At 31.0% G+C, this 19,913-nt stretch overlaps 1 protein-coding gene across 4 annotated transcripts in view; it reads left to right on the forward strand.

Annotated features, from left to right (window-relative positions):
- The window catches only part of LOC148602986 (neuronal acetylcholine receptor subunit alpha-10-like), a 91,498-nt gene that overhangs the window by 17,600 nt on the left and 53,985 nt on the right, over positions 1-19,913 (forward strand). The window contains exon 1 of one of the 4 annotated variants that reach the window (XM_088552733.1): positions 5,983-6,174. The exons of 2 other annotated variants lie outside the window; for them this stretch is intronic. Coding sequence is in view for 1 of the 2 variants with exons in the window: in XM_088552731.1 (XP_088408857.1) it covers positions 17,705-17,768 (64 nt within the window). In the remaining variant the exon portion in view is untranslated. Of the gene's footprint in view, positions 1-5,982; positions 6,175-17,649; positions 17,769-19,913 lie in introns of those variants that run through there. One more of the 4 variants, XM_088552731.1, reaches the window with a different exon arrangement.

Consider the following 19,913-nt stretch of genomic DNA (forward strand, 5'->3'; position numbering starts at 1 on the left):
AGTGCAATCTTCAAATACAGAAGTTTTTTTCTACCTATCAAAAAGCACATGGGCTACTCGACAAATGTTTCTCAAAAGCTGAAAAAGTAATCCACGTGCTGAAACGGTTTCCTACATCCCATTTTATACAATGTTGCTTATTTAATATTACGTATAACTTTTTGTAAGAATCAGGCTAAATGTGAAAATTCAAAAACATGCATGTCGAAACCCCACCGATCCACTGACGGACATAATGCCACTATTTGATCTCTGCATTACTGGATTTGCCTAGAAAATTTTTAATAGAATGTTAGTTTTTTGACAGAGTAATCTGACCTTGAAATGTAATGTTCTTTTTCAGTGCATTTCAACTATAACTCTTATTACCAAAATGACATTGAAAATCTTGTCTTGTTTCCTTGATTCTGATAGTGCAAATAGTCAAATGCACCAACTTTCAATTTCATTTTTGTTATTTTATGTTTACTTGTCTTGCCATTTAGTTTTATACATAGAAAGCATTTCAAACCTGTAGGTACATGTATCTTAAATCTGCTTAAAATGAAAATAATGCAAATCTAAAAGGCAGTTTGGCTGTTCTGTTGAACCACTTTGTGAGAAGAAGTAAAAATAAATTAAATTATCTTTGCAGTAAAGTACATCTCACTCATCCAAAAATAAAGTCATTAATAACACAGAAGAAATTATAAAGATAACAGCATTAGTTGGTTATTAAGTGTATTTAATTCATTTGATCGTGAATTATCAGCAGAATGAATGTGACTTAGGTGAAAAACAACAAGATTGCTCATTTGATCGGCATAAATTTATGTAAATTTCAAGGCATTTGTTGTTTAATGTATTTTTTTTCAATCCTGAAGTCATTTATCAAGGATAGAATACCTGATAAATGTGTTTTGATGAGCTGATCAATTAGTTTTTGTTATCAGATATATCAAACATTTGTATTTGATAATTGTTATTTTTAGAGCAACATCTGTAGTCATATTTAATGTTTGGACATAGACTGTAGATATGAACTAATTAATATATATAAAAAGTGCCAAAAACATTTTTTTTTGTTTTTGTTTTTTGCTTTTTTTTTTTTTTTTTGAAGTATTTACCAGTTTCAATTAAGATTGATTTTGTTTTGAGCTTACGTATTGTGTAGGTAAAACATATCAATGTATTTAATTAACTATTTATTCATTTTGAGTTTATTGGGAATAAAAGATATGTAACATGACGTGTACGCTAGTAACTGCTGTCCTTTGAATCCTTAAGTATCAGTCTTAGTAAGAATCATGCAAATTCTGTAAGAATGTGATACACCCAAAGAAAAAGGCTACACACTTTATTTTTTGTTATCAATTTGCTTTATAGGTCTATATGGTCTATATGATGGCATGTATAATTATTTATTCCAATTTGTCTGCTCTTAGGAGATAATCTACATTGAAAATCTAACAGTGACTATTGTATTTTAGTATAAGTTTCAGTTTTAGAGTTAACTCCCTTAATTTTGAATTACATATATATATATATATATATATATATATATATATATATATATATATATATATATATATATGTGTGTGTGTGTGTGTGTGTGTGTGTGTGTGTGTGTGCTTTCAAACCATGAATCACAATTTGCATGAGTTTTATGCGGATTGCTTATTAACAGTTATATGTATTAATCAATGTAGTTCTGGATTTCAAATTTGTTCGGTTGAGACAGGTGTTCGGTTTTCAAAGATTTAAAATACATGTATATTAATATCAAGTATCATTAATGTAAAGTGACATTAAGAAGTGTCTGTTTCGGATTATTAAGGGTTCGGGTTAGACAAATTCTACTTTACTGAAATATGTGAATATTTGGTATATTATTCATATAGAATATTATGTATTGATCCAAGGTGCACTTGACTATGTCAACCGGTAAAGCTTTTAATCATTAATTAATTGATTGAAGTTTAACGGTATATGGCAGATAGTTTATGCATTTCAGAACGGGAACAATTGACCAATCGAACAGATCTTGCCTTATTCAAGTCCGACAGACTGAGCCGTATTTTTAATGTGCTAGCCCACAAAAGCAACTGTCCGCAGATACGCATTCCACACTATTCGTACTCTTTATTTTTTAAGTGAAATACCACCCTTGCATTAAGTTGGGCTCTTATGATAAATTATACCCACGTAAACAAAAATAAATAATCTTTAATGCAAAATGCGCTTTTATAAAATGCTCAAGGCTATGCAAAGTTCGAAATCCTTGAAATATAAGTGGATAGCCATCTTGCAGAACTCTCCTATATAAAGGAAGATCATACCGATAGCTTCCGATTGGCTCGTGACGTCACTAAATCGGTTTGGTACTGATACAAAAACTGCAAATAATATGTAATCAAAGAATATTCCGTAAATATTTCTACGATCATGTTATCTAATCACCAAAACACGATGACTTGTCAAGCTTACGATTGCACGAATTATAAAAGAGAAATGTTCTTAAAGTTTTTTTTACCAGCAACACGAACATTCTTCGGAAGTAGCCATAAGATTTTCCTAACAAATACCAGTCATCTGGCTGCAAATCCTGTTGTTCGTCAATGATGTTTGACATTTGCTTATACATGTTTTTCCTCAATCTCTTCTATTTATTTTGAAAATGTTGAAATTATAGAGGAAAAGTCCGAAATTGGCGATTTCTGTTGACATCGTAATCAATTACCTATTTACTTTCACTTTACAAACCGACTTCGTGACGTCACAGTTCAACCGGTCATGGTGGCGCCCTACAAATTTCCTAATTATAAATCTCGATTTATTAATTAAGAAAAGGAAATTAATTTGTTTCAATTAAAATTTTCATGAATATTTAACAAGTTAGTTTTGATATTTATGACTTGCACAATAACATGGTCTTCTCCTTTAATCCGAGCCAGCTGTTGTCACTCCATCCCATTACATGCCGCGTTTGCAATTTCAATAATTCGTGGTTTTGTTTAGACAGATTTTACTTATAGAAAATAAAGAGTGACTTTCAAGTGGGACTTTTTGTACCTTAAACAAACTATGAGACCATAAACTTGAAATGATTATCCGATAAAAAAAAATAATATAAATCAACCTTCCACAAACTTTTTGGAGACAGAAAGAGGGGAAAAAACTACGCCATTGATTTTTCAATGATCATTACCTCACGTCAACCTGTAGCTGTTTCAGATCGTTGTATTCTGAAATGATATTTCTTAAAAATTAACAGGTGTTTCAAGATATCTTGATTGATGCAAACGAACTCCTACGAAAACCTTACAAATATATCTGATATTGGATTTTAACGAGAATTCGAAAGATATATTTTGATTCCATAAGGACGGTAAATCTGTGCATCATTCGAACATTTCTTTAAATTCAAATTAATTTTAAATTTACGTGTAATCATAAACCAATAAACCACCTGATCTCACTATAAAAAAGGTTGTCTGGATTTTCATCTGCTTAATTGCATTTTAATAAGTGAATTTTCATTGGTATCTGTTTGTGAAGAATTAAGATCACAACATAGCATATTGTCAGTCGATTCAAACCGGAAGCATCGACAATTTCAGGAATAAAATAATTACTATGTTTTATAAAATGTATAAAAATCAATGAACATGGTATGCGTTATTTGAAACCATGTCCTATTTGGTGGTCAAATTTAAAGAAAAAAGGCATACAAGATATACTTAGGAAGGTCATATGTAGTACAACATTTCCTTTACACGTGACCTATGCATTAGCATTAATATCATTACAATAATGATAATAATAATAATAATAATTATGTGTTAATTCAAAATGGCAGCTGTCGATCAATCAAATGTGCAGTTTTTAGTTATTGTAACTGCCAGATTAGTACTACGGAGATGCGATTAATGTTGTAAAAAGCAACAAAAAAAAAGATAACTTAATGTACAAAAACTAGAGCGATAGATCAAATGTAATGTTTTTTTTTTTTTTTTTTTTTTTTTTTTTTTGTTAAATTTTAGAACTAGTTCAATACATACATAAAAAAACTATTAAATAATGTTATGTATCCATACCATTTCTACAGGATTGCTTATATATGTATTACTATATAGAATTGATAATGGTGAACTTTATCCTTCGTATAATATGATATTGCACTTGCATGTTTGAGTATTAAAATATCATTTCCCTACTATAAATGCAATCACACTATATAAGTAGCACTCTTTGTAAGAATCATGCAAATTCTGTAATATGTAAAGCAACATTTTTTTTTATTTCTGTTGTTAAGTTGCTTTATATGTCTATATAAGGAAATGTATAATTATTCATTTCAATCTGTCTGTTCTGAGATAATTTACATTGAAAATCTAACAGTTTCTATTGTATTCAAGTGTTATTTACAGATTTTCTCTCCCTTAATTTTGAGTTTTACAGTACATTCAATTTAATTTATGTCTATTTACTGAAACATTTTAATAAAATATGAAAAAAAAATATAAAAATATGAATGTCTTCCAACCATGAATCACATTTTTTGGTTCCCTTGATTATTCTTGCATGATTCTAAGATAAAGTTATACTTAACCTTTGACCATGTAATGCGATATATAAACACTTTTAGAGCTGTCAATGTCTCATGAACTACGAAGTAATAATTAATAGCAATCCTCACAGTTTATTTTCGAATCAAAACTAATATTTCATAATTAGGGATGGATGGCAGGAAATTTTAAATTTTCCCAAAACACCATTATATGTAGATAGAAATGAGAATTCCTAACCTCTCTTCTGAATTGAATAAAATTGCAAACCCCTTTTTTGACTGTTATTGTAATAAAAAGTTGGAAAAGCTACATCATAAAAATCTAAAATTTATCGAGACTTTCTCTTGCAGTACCTGAATGTTTAAAGACTCCCTCCAACATCAACCACTTTCAGCACTCTTTTCTTTATAAATGACAGGTCCGGTAATCAATTTTTTAGGATATTTGAATCTTACCCTGCGAACCAATTGCAAGCAACGTAAATGAAGTCACAGCACCATCAGACGGCTCTATACAAATCAAGTTAAATCATTGATAGTAATAGGATAATGAATATGATCCCGAGTGCGGAAGAACACATAGACTGAATGAGTGTGCAGAACTTGAATCCTTACGTTTTTTACCTTCACATAACAACAATTTTTTCTGCATTTATGTATCTGCACTTTTTAGCAAATCATACATTTATCTCTCACTAAAATCAAACACATGAAATCAAATCAAGATCGATAACTATTGCAAAGTGCACATTTAATGTACAATCTATATATTCTTATCTAAAAGCGCAAAAACCAAATGAAAAACTAATACTGGTTATATGATCAGTTTCTGTTTCTGAATAAGAAATAAAACTGAATTCGGTGGGTTTCTGAAATGCACGAATCACTTTTTGTCTGATTTTTAGATAGACTGCTACTTAATTGTATTATTACACATATGTCACTATCTATATAATAATTATTTAACGCCTTGGTTTTTTTTGCATGATTAAGGAAACACTGCTATGTCCCTGAATTGATATAGGAGAAGACATATTTAAGCCTCTCCTCTCCAATCTTTTTGATTAAATGTCAATATTTTTTTTTAAATGAACAAAAATGAATTATTTTATTAACCAATTAATCATTTATCATCTACTGAATTTTGATAAAAAAAACTGAATTTATTATTTGAGTATTGCTTAGTTTTTAAACTTGGACATGAACATGAACTTTTTATCATTTAAATTATTCTCTGTTTCTTTTCCTCGACAAAAACATGCAACTTGACAGCATTAGCCAATTTACTACAGAACAATGCCAAATAAAAATATGATTAAATAACAACAATTTTTGTGTGACGTCATAATTGCCTCTTTGCAATCAAAATCAAAAAATAAATTTTCTCTTGAAACATAATTTTCTATTACAATATCTGCTAAATCCATTTACACAGGTAGAGATGAGATTATATCTCGAGTAGGCCCTGATAGCAATTTTCTACACCGGTAAATTAGTTAAACATTTCTATACGGAATTACACTTATGTAAAATCTTAAACTTTGCTTGTTAAATCAAAGCTGCTTCGCAGTATCTTTATCATTAGAGTATAAATTCACTGCAGTGGATCTGTTTTTTCTGAACAGGTAAGAATGTTCTTTAATTGGAGAGTAATTTTCGGTATTATGTTGTCTACACGCTTTTGTGAATGGCATGGATTCTGACAAAGTAAATGGCATTGATAAATATAGGTACTTATGTGATTTTCAGACGTGATATTTCTTAAAGAACTATTAAATTCGAGTGAAATCTTTTTAAGTTTCAAATTATTTTGAACAAGTATGTTGTCTTAAAGCTCAGTATTGTAGGACTTAAGGCGGTAGACCTAAGGTAAGGGACACAACTCTTTAAAATCATTGGGACGTTTGTATTTAGGCTCTTTATATCAATTTCATGTAAGCATCAAAGATTGATTTTATTGTGTTTCAAATGAAAGCTTGAAAGACTTAGGTGAAATTGAATGTGATAAAAACATATTTCTGGTTTCAAGAGTTATGCCCCTTACCCTAGGCCTTAAAGACTGAAATGCCTATTACATAAGTTACATACTTATTTCAGACATTTGACAAATATTTGTCACCATAACGAATTCAAACTTTTTTCTTTCGATAGTTTTGGTTTTCAGTGCTTCTTGAATACAACTAATATTTTGATTATGATCTTCCTACATATTTGTTTTTAATGCTGCTTGTGAGGGGTTACTCCTTGAAACACGTGTACAGCATATCGAAATTTACAATTTATACAAATTGGTATTTTTTATTCATGACAGTAAAACCTGTCAAATCCAAACCCTGAAATATTGAAAAAGAGTTCTGACAGATTTCACTGTATTCAAAATTTATCAGCCTTAAAGTTTATTTTACCATAAATCTGCATACTTTTACAACATGAAAAAGGAAAAGAATGATAATTATAATATAGTTAAACTGTGCTGTAAGTTATTTGTTTTATGCAATATAATACTTGCGCACAATAAATGCTGGATTAACCCACCTTTCATTTTGACCTGTATCAAGTCATTGCTATTGCGGTGGTTTCGAATTTCCGGATTGTACCCTTATATTGCAATTTGGTATACGGACGTTCCTTTATGACTGTTCCGTTTGACTTTTGCCTGTATTTTTTCCGTTCGGTAATTTTATTATTTACCTTTACTTGTCCTAGGTCTGGTTTTCTTCTTATGTAGATCTGTCCACAAGTTAGAAATTATTATTTGTTGTTCTTTTGAATGAGGATCTCCTTCATACTGCATCAAAACATGATCTAAATATTTAAGAGGGCACCTATCTAAGTTTTAAATGCAGAACTGCCTTAGTAAACATATCTGATATTAGTATTTCCAGCTCGTTTTCATATATTAAAATACAATGGAAAGAAAGCCTGTTAAGTATAAGGTTTTTTTTATAAATATCAGGCAAACTAGGAAAAATCAGAAATTGCATGTCAAAATCTAACTGACATGACAATATATCACTCAAGTATTTTTCAATAGAAGGTTTTAGACGGAGACGCCTATAAAATGTTTATTTTCAGTGCATTTCTATGAAATCATAACTCAATTTACCAAATTGATTTGGAAAGCCTTGTTTTTTCCCTTGATTCTGATGGTGGAAATTATCAAATTGAACATTCAAAAAGGTTTTTTTTTTCATACCATGTTTCGCTCACTGCCTGATTCATACAGAGACTGACACTTAAAACATAGTGGAAGGATAGCATGTTAAGTTTGTATGCACCACATGATTGGAAGCTTTCCGGTAAGTTTGTGAAGCACCAGGCCAGAAAAGTAGAAATTTAAAAACTTATAAGTTTTGTTTAAGCAAGCAATTTTGATGTGATTTCAATCTCTCAGACACATCAAATTGATTGATTGGTAAAGGTTTTATTTTTATTTTTATTTTTATAAGTCTAAATGATTGTACAACGACACCGATAAAGATGCTAATACACTATAACAACAATAAAAATGAGCACAATGTTCGGCCTACTAATGACCGTCTTCAGTGTCTTAAAAAAGTAAGTGTGTAGGAAAGTAAATTGTATGTGAACACAACTCACTATCTAATCAGGTGAATACCAGTAACATTTTAAAATTTTATCGACAGTTAACAAAGATATTGAACATTGTGTTAAAGAGACACATGTCTATTAACATCTTTTTCGGAATCGTTGTGCAATCCTTTATATACATATGACTTGTATGTTCCAATGTCGGCATTTTTCTTATTGAATAATATAGATTTTATTGTTAGTATTGTTATTTCATCTGGAATGCATAGAAGAGCCTATGCTTCTTGTCATTGACTTATTGTATATTATTTCTTGTTTTTAGCAGTCTTTTAAATTTTCTCTTTGTTCCTCTTTGTTTTGTTGTTTTGTTTAGTTGAATTTTATTTTATCTGACTATAATATTCCATAAGTCTTTGTCTCTTGGGTCTCTGATTTCATTTAAATATTGTACTCGATCTTCATTCAATAATATCGTTGTTTGTTTACTTTAATATGACTACCAAAGTATGGAAACAAAAGGTATATATTCCCCAAATTTTAGATTTTTCTAATTTTCTACACTAGTTGCCCTTATTTTGCACTTACTGAATGCAATACCATTAGCCTAAAAGTCTTTGGCACTGATTACCTGATTTAAATTTTTCGCAATTCAGTTACACTGATCTATTTTTCCTATCGGGCAACTTATAGTAATGCATTGCTCTTTATCTTGTTATTTTTCTATTCTAAAAAGGGCCGTCTGGAAATTTGCTTCGTATTCAGAAAGTGAGTGCACATCTGTCACCAGAAATACAACGCTTTTAAGTCGCATTTATTAATATTTACATAACAAACCCAACATCCAATGAAACATGAAGTGTATGCCTGTATGTATAAAGAAAAACATTTTTCGATAAAATGTACATTTAATAGTTTAGCTAATTGTTAAGGAAGACTGAGTAGACCTTAGAATAAAATTTGCATACTGACAGTCTGCATTTTGTTGATGTTTGTGCAAGCGTGACTTAAGTTATATTCTTGATTTGAAATTCAATAAATAGTAAGAAGAATTCTCAATTTTGAAGATCATAATACAGTAGATAAAAAAGTTTGAAAGCAAGGTTATGTGAACCGGTGCCTAATATTTTTTTTCTTGATAAGTCATAACAAGAAAAGTCTTGATAAACCCCTGATAGAATGTCATCTGATGTCATAAAATGGCGGGCGACTCGGCCCAAACAGATAAACAAACAAGTCGTACACGAGTGTTCATCATGGGAGTTACAAAATTATATGTTGGCCATTCTTGATTGATTGACTGTAATAAAAAATAAAAAAAATAACATGTACTTTTATAACGACAAAATTACATATGCCTCAATACGAAGGGTAATAAAACAGAACCGAACTGATAAAATCTAGGCAGTAATAAAAGGAATATTCTTATAGAAAAACATATGGCAATGTAAAGGGCAAAAGTCGGAAAAGTTGGAAAACTACCGCAATGGTCATGACTTGGTACAAAAAATGTACAGGCATTTTAAAATGAAAGGTGGGGGTAAACTAACTGTTAAAGCCGCTAAACTTCCCGCTTCGATTACGGTTCATTATTACCGGTGCAGTATTTACGATGCAGTATCTCATAATTTTATCCGTATACACTTGGAGTGAACGTTAAGTGAATATCCAAATTAAAAAGTGGGTGCTATCATATAAGGGAGTGGGGCATCATTTCAAAGGGCATTGTTCGCAGTTTTTTAGTTAATAGTATTTTTTTTATGGATATCAAAAATTGTGTTTGCTTCTTATTTTCTTATTTGGTAGATAACTTCATGTTTTCGGAATACAGTATTAGCAATCTTTTATAGTTTGAATAAGAACTTTTCTCATGAGAACTTCATGTTTATTTTGGATGATTATATCAAGTGCTTAAAAAATGTGTACTTTGACTTGTAGCAAAATTGAAAAACTACTTCATTGCAGTTTTAAATCACACGTTTTTACTCGTTTTGTCGAGTTTAACGTTTTATGCTTTGCCTGAAATACGATAAAAGAGCTAAAATGACGTCATCAAACAATCCAAATAACCAAATTATTAATTCCATGCGGGTACTAAATTGTCTATAAAATGCGTATTTAATGCACAATATAGAAGTGGAGTTGACTGATGTATTTGTATGCTTATTTTAACTTGATTTTTGTAACGTAAAATACCAACTTTGATACTCTTGAGAAATAGAATGTTCTAAATGCAGCAGAGTAATTTTTCAAAATGTTGCATTATTGACATATTCCTATGCGCGTGTATGGAAAAGATATATCAGATAGAAAAGCATAGTAAATATAAATCATGAATCTTCATTCTGTAAGCTTAATTTATTCATTTTGTTTTTGGTCTTTAAAGGGACAAAAATGATTAAATTCGGTGTGAAAACTTACCTAGAGTAATCTATAAAAAAAGAACAGGTCCGTGGCGTTTATTATTGTCAATACCCATCATAGAAAAACAAAAGACTTTGTTTGATAGAAATCTTTATAAAAACTGTTGTTTACTCAATTTTAAAATTTGTTGTCTAATCGGGTTGGCCATTTACACAAGAGTGGCACAAACTTATATTTTTTTAAAAAGGTGTACGTATTAATATCATTTATACTGCAACCATTCTATTTGAGCAGTTAAAATGTAGTGACTGAACATTTACAAGTAATATACGGTCACTGACTGGATATAACTTTCTGTTGTGACATCACAAACGTTATATTGTTTTGAAGTTGCCAGAATGTCGTCCGTTGCAAATTGAACATGTTGTTTTTCATGCTTAAAATATCATTTATCTCTTAAAATATTGTTGCCGTTGAAAGACAATAACAGTGCACTGACTTGACAAAAAAAACTTTGATATACGAATTCGGTTCGAACCGGAAAAAACGTTCGGGAGAGCCTAGCATTTTCCCACTGTTCTAAGTCTCATTATTATATCAGGTTTATTTTAAGTCGGTGCTCTGTTGTTGTCCATACAAAACTATCGACTGTATTATTTCTATAATCAAGTCAACTAATTTTCATGTGGTATTCATCTATTTACGTCTTTATAATATAAACGACCAGTTTCCTCAAATACAACAAAGTGGGATTATTTGTCATTGTTATCTAATTAAGAAGCCTCGTTTTGATGATGAATTAATAACTGATTACTAAATAGTGAGGTATTATGAACATAATTAAGGACGTTAGAAAAGGATTCTTCATAACAATGAAATCAATAGTCAATGTGATTTACCTGTTTTTTTTTCTTAAAATTACAACTTGCCAACAGTACAAGGCATGCAATAAAGGTGAATTTACCATGGGTTTATGGGTTTATTATTAAGTTTTACATGGTGACTTCATTTTAAATGAACCATTTTCTATTTGAAATTGCCTTACTGATGAAGATATCGAACATCCCTTTATTTTTACTCATGGGTTTATCAAACATTTGACCTTTTTAGATTGTCACTAGAGCAATTCATATTGTCCAGTTTAAATAACTCATTGGTACTTTTGAGGTAATATATTTGATTTAGGTACACTGAAACCTCCAAAGTCTTCTAACTGTATTATATACAGATTATTCAATAAATAGCTGATTAATGATTATGACAATCTTATTTGCATTGTAAATATAAGTTTCATTGGACATAGAACATTTCATTCGCAATCAGTTTAAGTTTTGGGATACATCGTATAACAGCAAAAAAGAAATCAGAAATAAATTAATGTGAAGTTGCATTATTACACATTGTATCTTCCAAACAAGTGTATTTGTTTTATTTTAATAATCAAATCCAAACTTTTAGAACGTATAATGTTCATACATTATTACTGTTATTCTAGAGCTACAAAAAAGAACAATAATATAACTTTTCAACGTATGCAAATGTGCGTACAAATATTATTTTTTTTAATAGTAAAGACACGAGGTAATCACGAACGTGCAGATAAAATATAAAAATTCTTGCGAACATTTTATAACGCAATTATTCGATGCTGCAATCTAAATTTCAGCAGGAGATGTAGATTAACCCTAATGAACCAAAAAAATACAATACAAAAAGAAAACAAAAGAAAACAAATTACAAAAATGAATCAGATAAACCCACTTATCTTCATTAAATCCTACTACAATGGTTCTGTATTTCTAGCCTTTGTTTCATTCGGCAAAGTATACATCGATTTCAAATAAAAAAGTGTCAAATTGCCTGCAACATGTGGGTAAAAGTATGGGCAATCAATGTAACAAACGGTCATTAAGGTCATGAGAGAAAACTGTAAATCTGTCTAGAATATATATTTAAGTTAGAACAAAGACGCATATGAATTGATTAGCAATAATGTCTTTATTCAAAGAGACAGTTATTGTGTAAGAGAGAATGAGGTTAAAATAAATATTTCTGACCAATTGTTTTAGACCATATGTCTTAGAGTTCTTAAAAGTTTTGAACCTATTATTCTATACGTTTAGTGATTCCGAGTTGCTCATTTACTTTTGTTGCTTTGTACGTATTATTTTGGTAATTTTATGTTCCTTGTTATGTATTTTCCCTGTCTGGTCTTTGTCCCTGGATTACATTATTTTGGTTTTCGCTAGAATCTTGGTTCCCTGATTACACTTTTATTTCAAGCTCCTATTTAACAATTTGTAACAGGTACCAATGCCTAAGTGAACCATACTCTAAAATCTGAACTCGCTTCATTTTTCCTGGTAATATCATTGGATATATTTTGCTTTCCGATATCCAATATTCTGTTTCTGACCAAAGATGAAATATTAAAGACGATGTATTTTATTTTATCCACAGTACTGTTTTGACTACTGATTTTACCAACTTTGTTCGATGGCCTTTGACTACTGATTTTACCAACTTTGTTCGATGGCAGTTTTTTGCCTCCGTTTTTATTGCAACATACCGGAAACAATTCACTGAAATAACAGCAGGGTATCTAGCGCACTACAAAACCTTGTTAAACCCACGATTTTAATCGTTTATGCCAGAACCGAGGCTGGACTTTTCCGATTGTTTTTCTAATTTCCGATTTTTTAGTATTGCAATTTGTTGTATGGACTTTCCTTTTTCCATTTTTAATTATGATTATATTGCCTAGCGTATATAAATTCAGTAGTTTTATTATTACCCTTTAATGCCTTTAATCGCATTTGGGATTTTTTTTACACTATTTATACCCTTAATTGTAGGTTGGAGTAGCTATTTATTCTACGGGTACTTTTATTCTAGGGTATCAATTTTAGTTGCTTAACGAGAATAGTTATGATGTCTATTTCAAAGAGACAACAATCCCATCGTAATGAAAATGTCAGCCCTAGGCCACCCATTGGTCTTCAATGAATGGCGACGAAATCCTCGTACCACTGGGCAGGCTGCAGCTGGTAAAACATCATTATACACAGGTTCAGTAAAGAGTTGCCCCTAAATACTCAAGTAATACAAAAATGAACTAAAGGTGAAAACGAACTAAGACATACCGGGGCCATAAATTCTTGACTTGAGACAAACGCAAAAAATGCGGCGGGGTTAATGTACTTTGGCATGATCACAACCCTTCCCCTTTAAATTCTGGCCGCTGTAGAAAAAGTATTACACAATTAAAATGTTGTTTATTGAGAGGGGGTATCAATTGTCATTGCCTTGCTTTGAAATCAGTCAGAGCATTCACCACAAAAATGTCTTTATCTTGAATATCAAGTTTGGAAACGAAAACACACATAAATTTGTATTCTTCTTAAAAATATTATCCACAGAAAAAAGACAGAGACAAAAAGGTGGAATCGCTTGAAAGAGTAAACAAGGAAAGCAGAATTTGAGCGTAAATCAAACGAATGCAATCCAAGGACAACAGGAAAACAGGCATAAACTACAAATAACTTGATATAAACTATACAACACACACAAAGAAATAAAAGTTAATTCGTAACTCGGTTCCACTAAAAAAATGAGAGCATGGACCAGGTGCACCGATAGGGTAAGCGTCCTCCATTTTTTCTAAAAAAAAAAACCTACCGAGTTGCTCAGAAAATGTCACGTTTGGGTTGAAAGATCCTCTTCTGTTTCTGGCCAAGTATTTGTACATATCTTTCAAAAATGTCGTTTGTTCAAATGGACATACCATTTTATATCGATTTTTTTTTCATTCTAACCCCATTAAGAAAATATGTTATTCAGCACATCAATTTTGCATTAGAGGTAACAAAATCTTGTTTAAGGGCTATAAATATGTCTAGGTTGAACTATCAGTCAGGTGATAGACGAATAAAAAATCAATTAGCGTTCTTTAATCAGATTTTTTCATTGTGACCAATCAAATAAAAAGGCTTGTTTATAGTAAATGCGTTCAACATGATCCCTTTTCTTACAATAAAAAGGATTGAAAATATAACGTACGAACTTGTTTTCCGCCGTAGCTAAATAATAAAAAAGGCTTATTGAAACAATTATTCTTTCTTAGTATATCAATGATACAACAAGCTTTAACCCCCTTTTTCTACGTATACAAAAAGTAGATTTCTTTAGCTAACCGTTAATCTTGTCCCGTTGGTTAATCAACTTTTAAAATAAAAATTCTACGTTTTTTCGCCTTGTTTTTTCTTTACCTTAAAAACGGAAACAAAAGTATTGAAATTAAATGGTATGTAAACCTTGATATTTTGGTTTATATATTACCAAATGAATATTTGGTGTTTATTCTGCAAACGGTACATGTGATTGAATAAAGTTTATAGAAGTAAAAAGAGGAGGAAGGAAAAAGAGAGATTGGAAAACCGCTCATATATTGTATAGCGATTTATTGATCACACTTATAAAACTTGTCAGAACTGCATCAATTGGAAGAATGTCTGAAAGGAAAAGAGAGTAATTTAGGCAATCAATGTGCCAAAAAGGTCATAAAGGTCAGAACTACAAACGTTATGTCTAGTAAATGATACATGTGTGTATTAAACACCGATTAGTGTTTTTCCTATACTTATTTGCTTTGGTTCATCGTAGAAGAAGATTGATTTATAGATATCAAGTTATGATTTCTCCTTGTTATGACGTTATAAGATCTTGTAAAAATATAATAAATCTATCCAAGACATTGAGCATGAGCCATTGGAACAAACGTAAGTTTGATTTTAGTGCGACATATTAAATAGAAATAAGGCATGTTAAGCAACATCAGCTGAAGATATCACGGATACAATCCCATTTGCAAGGAGTATCCGTTTATAAAGAAAAGTGTATTCCTTGAGTGATGTTTATAACCTATTAAGGCCTAAGATTCTGTTCTCTTCAATAAAAGTATCGTGTTAGGCATTTTCTTCTTTTATTACTATACCATACAAAAGTGAGTGGTTCTTTCGTAAGTTTTGAGAGGATGTTTTGACACAATCTTGTCAATAGAACTATTATCCATATACACTATGTATACCACAATAATATATACTATAGTATTATTGCGTAAGGTTTTCCCTTTTGCATAGTTATTGGTCCAACGATAGCCATATAGGACTGATGCGTTGCAATTATAACTTTATTAACTACCTAGTCCAATCCGTCATATTAGTATGATCTTCACCAGGACAATATGACGTATTGGACGGGAAAAATACGTATTGGACGGCTAAATTTCGTATTGGACTAATAAAATTCGTATTGGACGACTAAATCCCGTATTGTGCACTTTTGTATTATGTATTGTTTTGGCAGATTTTTTAACATATTTAGTATAATATTCAAACGGTAGTGAATAAAGAATATTACATGCCAAAATCTGTACTGCAATGCCGTTTCAACAGGAGACTCAGATATCAATCCAATGGCTATCAGTCCGTGAGGTAATGTAGGTCGAGGGTTGATACCGGATATGATACAGATTTTGACATGTCATGTTCATTATATCATAATTTTTAACTATACTTCAAGTGTGTTCTTTGTTGGTGCGATATAGGTCTAGGGGTGTGATATAGGGTTAACGATATAGTTTAAACAATCTCTAATAATCAGTAAAAAGGGTATATTTTAATCTAGATATATGATATAAACCATTATATCCGAGTTCTACTCTTACCAGTATACCTCTGAATCAATGACATATAAATATGTTATGGCGTCACTAGGACATAACTCAAAACATTCATCATGACATTATGTAGTGATTTTAATTCGTACATCAGATAAATATTATCCAAGCCATCACATAAATGGTCATGCCATTTTATCAAAATGGTGTGAACAAATACGAGCAATATCAGGGATTGTTTCAGCAATTTCGTAAAGGTTCTTCCAGAGGGATATGGGATATAGGAGGTTCTAGGCTATTATTTGCTAATTTTTGTCACATTTCTGTAAAAATTAACAATTTTTTTCTAATAATAGGGTTCTGACCACCGGAACATACCACTTACATTAATCTGCCACTAAATGTTTTAAAGAAGCCATTCTTTTTATTCCATTAACGTGTTCTTAATCAATAACAATACCTGTACGTTTTACTGTACATAATTGACAAAGAGACTACAATAAGTCGGTAGCATAGTTCTTCTATCGTGGATTATATTTTTTTTTCAGAGCTTAGTTAAAAATGATTTTACACATTTTGAAGACCTTTCGGTTCTCTCTGCAAGTGTTTAGGTTAAACGCTGGTACATTTGCGTATCACCAAATCCGCGATTTGTTTCTGCTGTGCTTTTTTGTCATCATGTTAAATAAAGGAATTTCTCGGTATATATGGCGAGTCAATAAGCTCCATCTATGTAATGTGAATAAAATCCAGTTCGTCAAGAAATGGCAAATGATAGTTTACATAAGCATTCACCTGTATATGTTAGGAAGCAGAAATAGCTACATATAAAAAAAATATAAATAAGCGTGAAAATAACTTACAACCAGAAACAAAATCTATGAGTTATATCAAATAAACCTAATTTATTCTTATTGTGCATGCTAAATATTGCTGTATAGAATATACTGCTGTTTCATTCACTATAATGTTTCGACATGTTAACCATTAATCAATATTTCGAATCGATTTTATTTGATGAAAGTCGACACATGGTCTACTGTTGGCAAAAACCTAATTTTTGGTTTTCGAGTGACCAATGGAGAGTTTGTATGAGGAAGTCGGGTTTTAAAACTACTTACAATTTTACAGAATGGTTAGAATGGTATTCATGTTGAACATACTGCAGGGATAACGACTAGACAAAATAAATAGACATGCGCAACAAAGAACATAAAATAACCACAATAACATGCATATCATGTAGTAACGAAAGAATAAAGTGTAGAAGATAGCACATAAAAGATGTAAACACTTATACAGTTTACCTTCATATATCTTTTTTTTCAATTTAAATGTATTTATCCCGCAGATCATTATAGGACCCATTCAACAGGTGGGTGGTATATTTTGCGTCTGTTCGTCATTCACCCCATCCTAATGTTTCGTCACATCATTTCCGCTCTCAATGAATAGATTGATTTTAAATTTAATATTTGCTTTATGTTGACGGGTCATGCCATTCCGGCTGTTGTCAAATATAAACTCCCTGTTTCATGGAATTTTGATATGTTCAACTATATGGAATGATAGACAAAATTTTCATCAAAGAAATCTCTGCTCTCAATTCATGGATTAAATTACATATTAGTAAGTGTCATTATCTGAATTGGAAATATGTTGTAAGCCATTTTGGCTGCTGTTCTATATCAACTCCGTGCAGGGTAAAGTATACCTAATACGATACCACTAGTAACAATGCTATTCATGAGTTAAACCAGTTATTAAAGGTAATTAAGAATAAGTTATTTTCTCTCTGGGGCAAACATTACGTTCCTTGTCTCTGATGCTTAACTTCCGCAATACTTGACAAGGTTTATTGTCATAAAACTCTCTCAAGTTATAACGGACAATAAGGAAGTTTACTAGACGACAAGAACTATATATAAGAACGGAAGGAAACCATAAGTTTAGCAATCTTTTAAACTCAAAGTTCAGTAAACATAGACGTACAATGGTGTTTACATTCCAAAATAACATATTCACAGTTACCCATTATCCCATCACTCTTTTCCCCATTTTGCATGGCCTATTGTCCAATCATAACAACATATTCTCATCCATAATTTAACATTTTATGAGCAACTCGGCGGGTGTTTCTAGAAAAGCAGATGACGCTTACCCTGCCGGTGCACCTGGTCCATGCTCCCAGTTTTTATTTGAGTCCGAGTTGCTCATTTGCTTTTGTTACTTTGTATGTATGATTTTAGTTACTTTATGTTCTTTGTTGTGTATGTCTGTTTTCCATGTCTGGTCTTTGTCCCTGGATTACATTCTTTGGATTACCGCTATAACCTTGGTGCCCTTGATTACGCTTTAAAAGATGATTATACATGTTAAGACATAACTCATGAAGTCAGTGATATGTATGTATCCTATTCAATTTCACCAAAGCCTATCAAGCTTTCATTTGACACAGAATGAAATCAATCTAAGTTACTTTGATGCTTACACGGCATTGATTGTTGTTTTCATTTTTTATCCGACATTTCTTCATTATGTTTTCAATTAATTTTCGTTCCCAATTTCCTCTTGCCCATTACTCGAAAATTTTCATCATGTACAATTACCGTTTCCAAATTTCCCCATACCCTGTTAAGTGCAAAGTTTTGATTTAGCTTTTTTAGTTGGGAGACAACAAAGACATAGAAATCAGACATTATCAAGAATAAGTATCAGGTTTACAACGGAAAATAATAACACGCGCCGAGTGTACCGATATTAAAATTGTCATATAATATTTTAAACACTACTTGAGTTGCAAAATTGCTTGTATCTTCAAATGAAAACGATGATTTAACATTTTTAGTAAAGAATTCACACAATATTGTTACTTGTTGTTCGTAAATTTTAGCCAATGATTTAACTTCTCAAATAATATAACCATTCTAAGATTTTTGGGTTAAAATGAGCAATTTCTTACACATACGTTATATTCGCAAGAATTTTAATGAATATCAAAGCATGCCTCCAGCGGTACCTTTCGACCATGCAAAAATAGAATATGTTACAGTTCTGTTATACACTTGGTAAAATTAAGCTTCACTTCCTGTTGGGACGAAATATGAAAGTGATATATTGTAAAACGGGAAGTGGTTATAGAATAAGCGGAAGTGAATGAAATACGAACGTTTACAAATACAAATTGTTTTTTTTTTTTTTTTAATTTCTACCTTCAAATAAATGCTTCCTTTTTATGCTATATTACAAAGAACAAAAGGTAAATGCCAAGTGAACAATGGTTTTCCGCTGAAGAAATAACATATTGAAAATCTGTTTATTTTTTAAAAATAATATTTGTTGGTATTCTCTGGTACGAAACTATAAATGGAAATAACGATAATGTTCCCTTAGCAAATTATATTCTTAAGTTTGCTTAATTCATGAAATTGAAAGGCGCCATCTTAAATCTTGGATAGCGTCTAGAGAAGATTCACTTTCATAAACCATCCAAATGAACAAAATGACAGAAAATGGAAGAAAATCATTCGGAAATGAAATGCCACAATTTTCCTGATACAGAGTGGTCATATCTATAGTAATCTGGTTGTGTCGTAATCCGTTCAGATATCACATATCGTAAGGTTTGCCTTTTAAATTGTAAATTTAGTCGTACGAAATGACGTTTGAATAGAAAATTACATAATATGATGTCATTACTAGTGACACATTTCTCACTCTCGACTTTTCATGAAATCAGTCACTCTTTACCAAACCTTTCTTTAACAGTGTTAA

This window comes from Perna viridis, chromosome 11, assembly GCF_037379345.1.
Source record: "Perna viridis isolate PV_CMFRI_1.1 ecotype Kerala chromosome 11, ASM3737934v1, whole genome shotgun sequence".
NCBI lineage: Eukaryota > Metazoa > Mollusca > Bivalvia > Mytilida > Mytilidae > Perna > Perna viridis.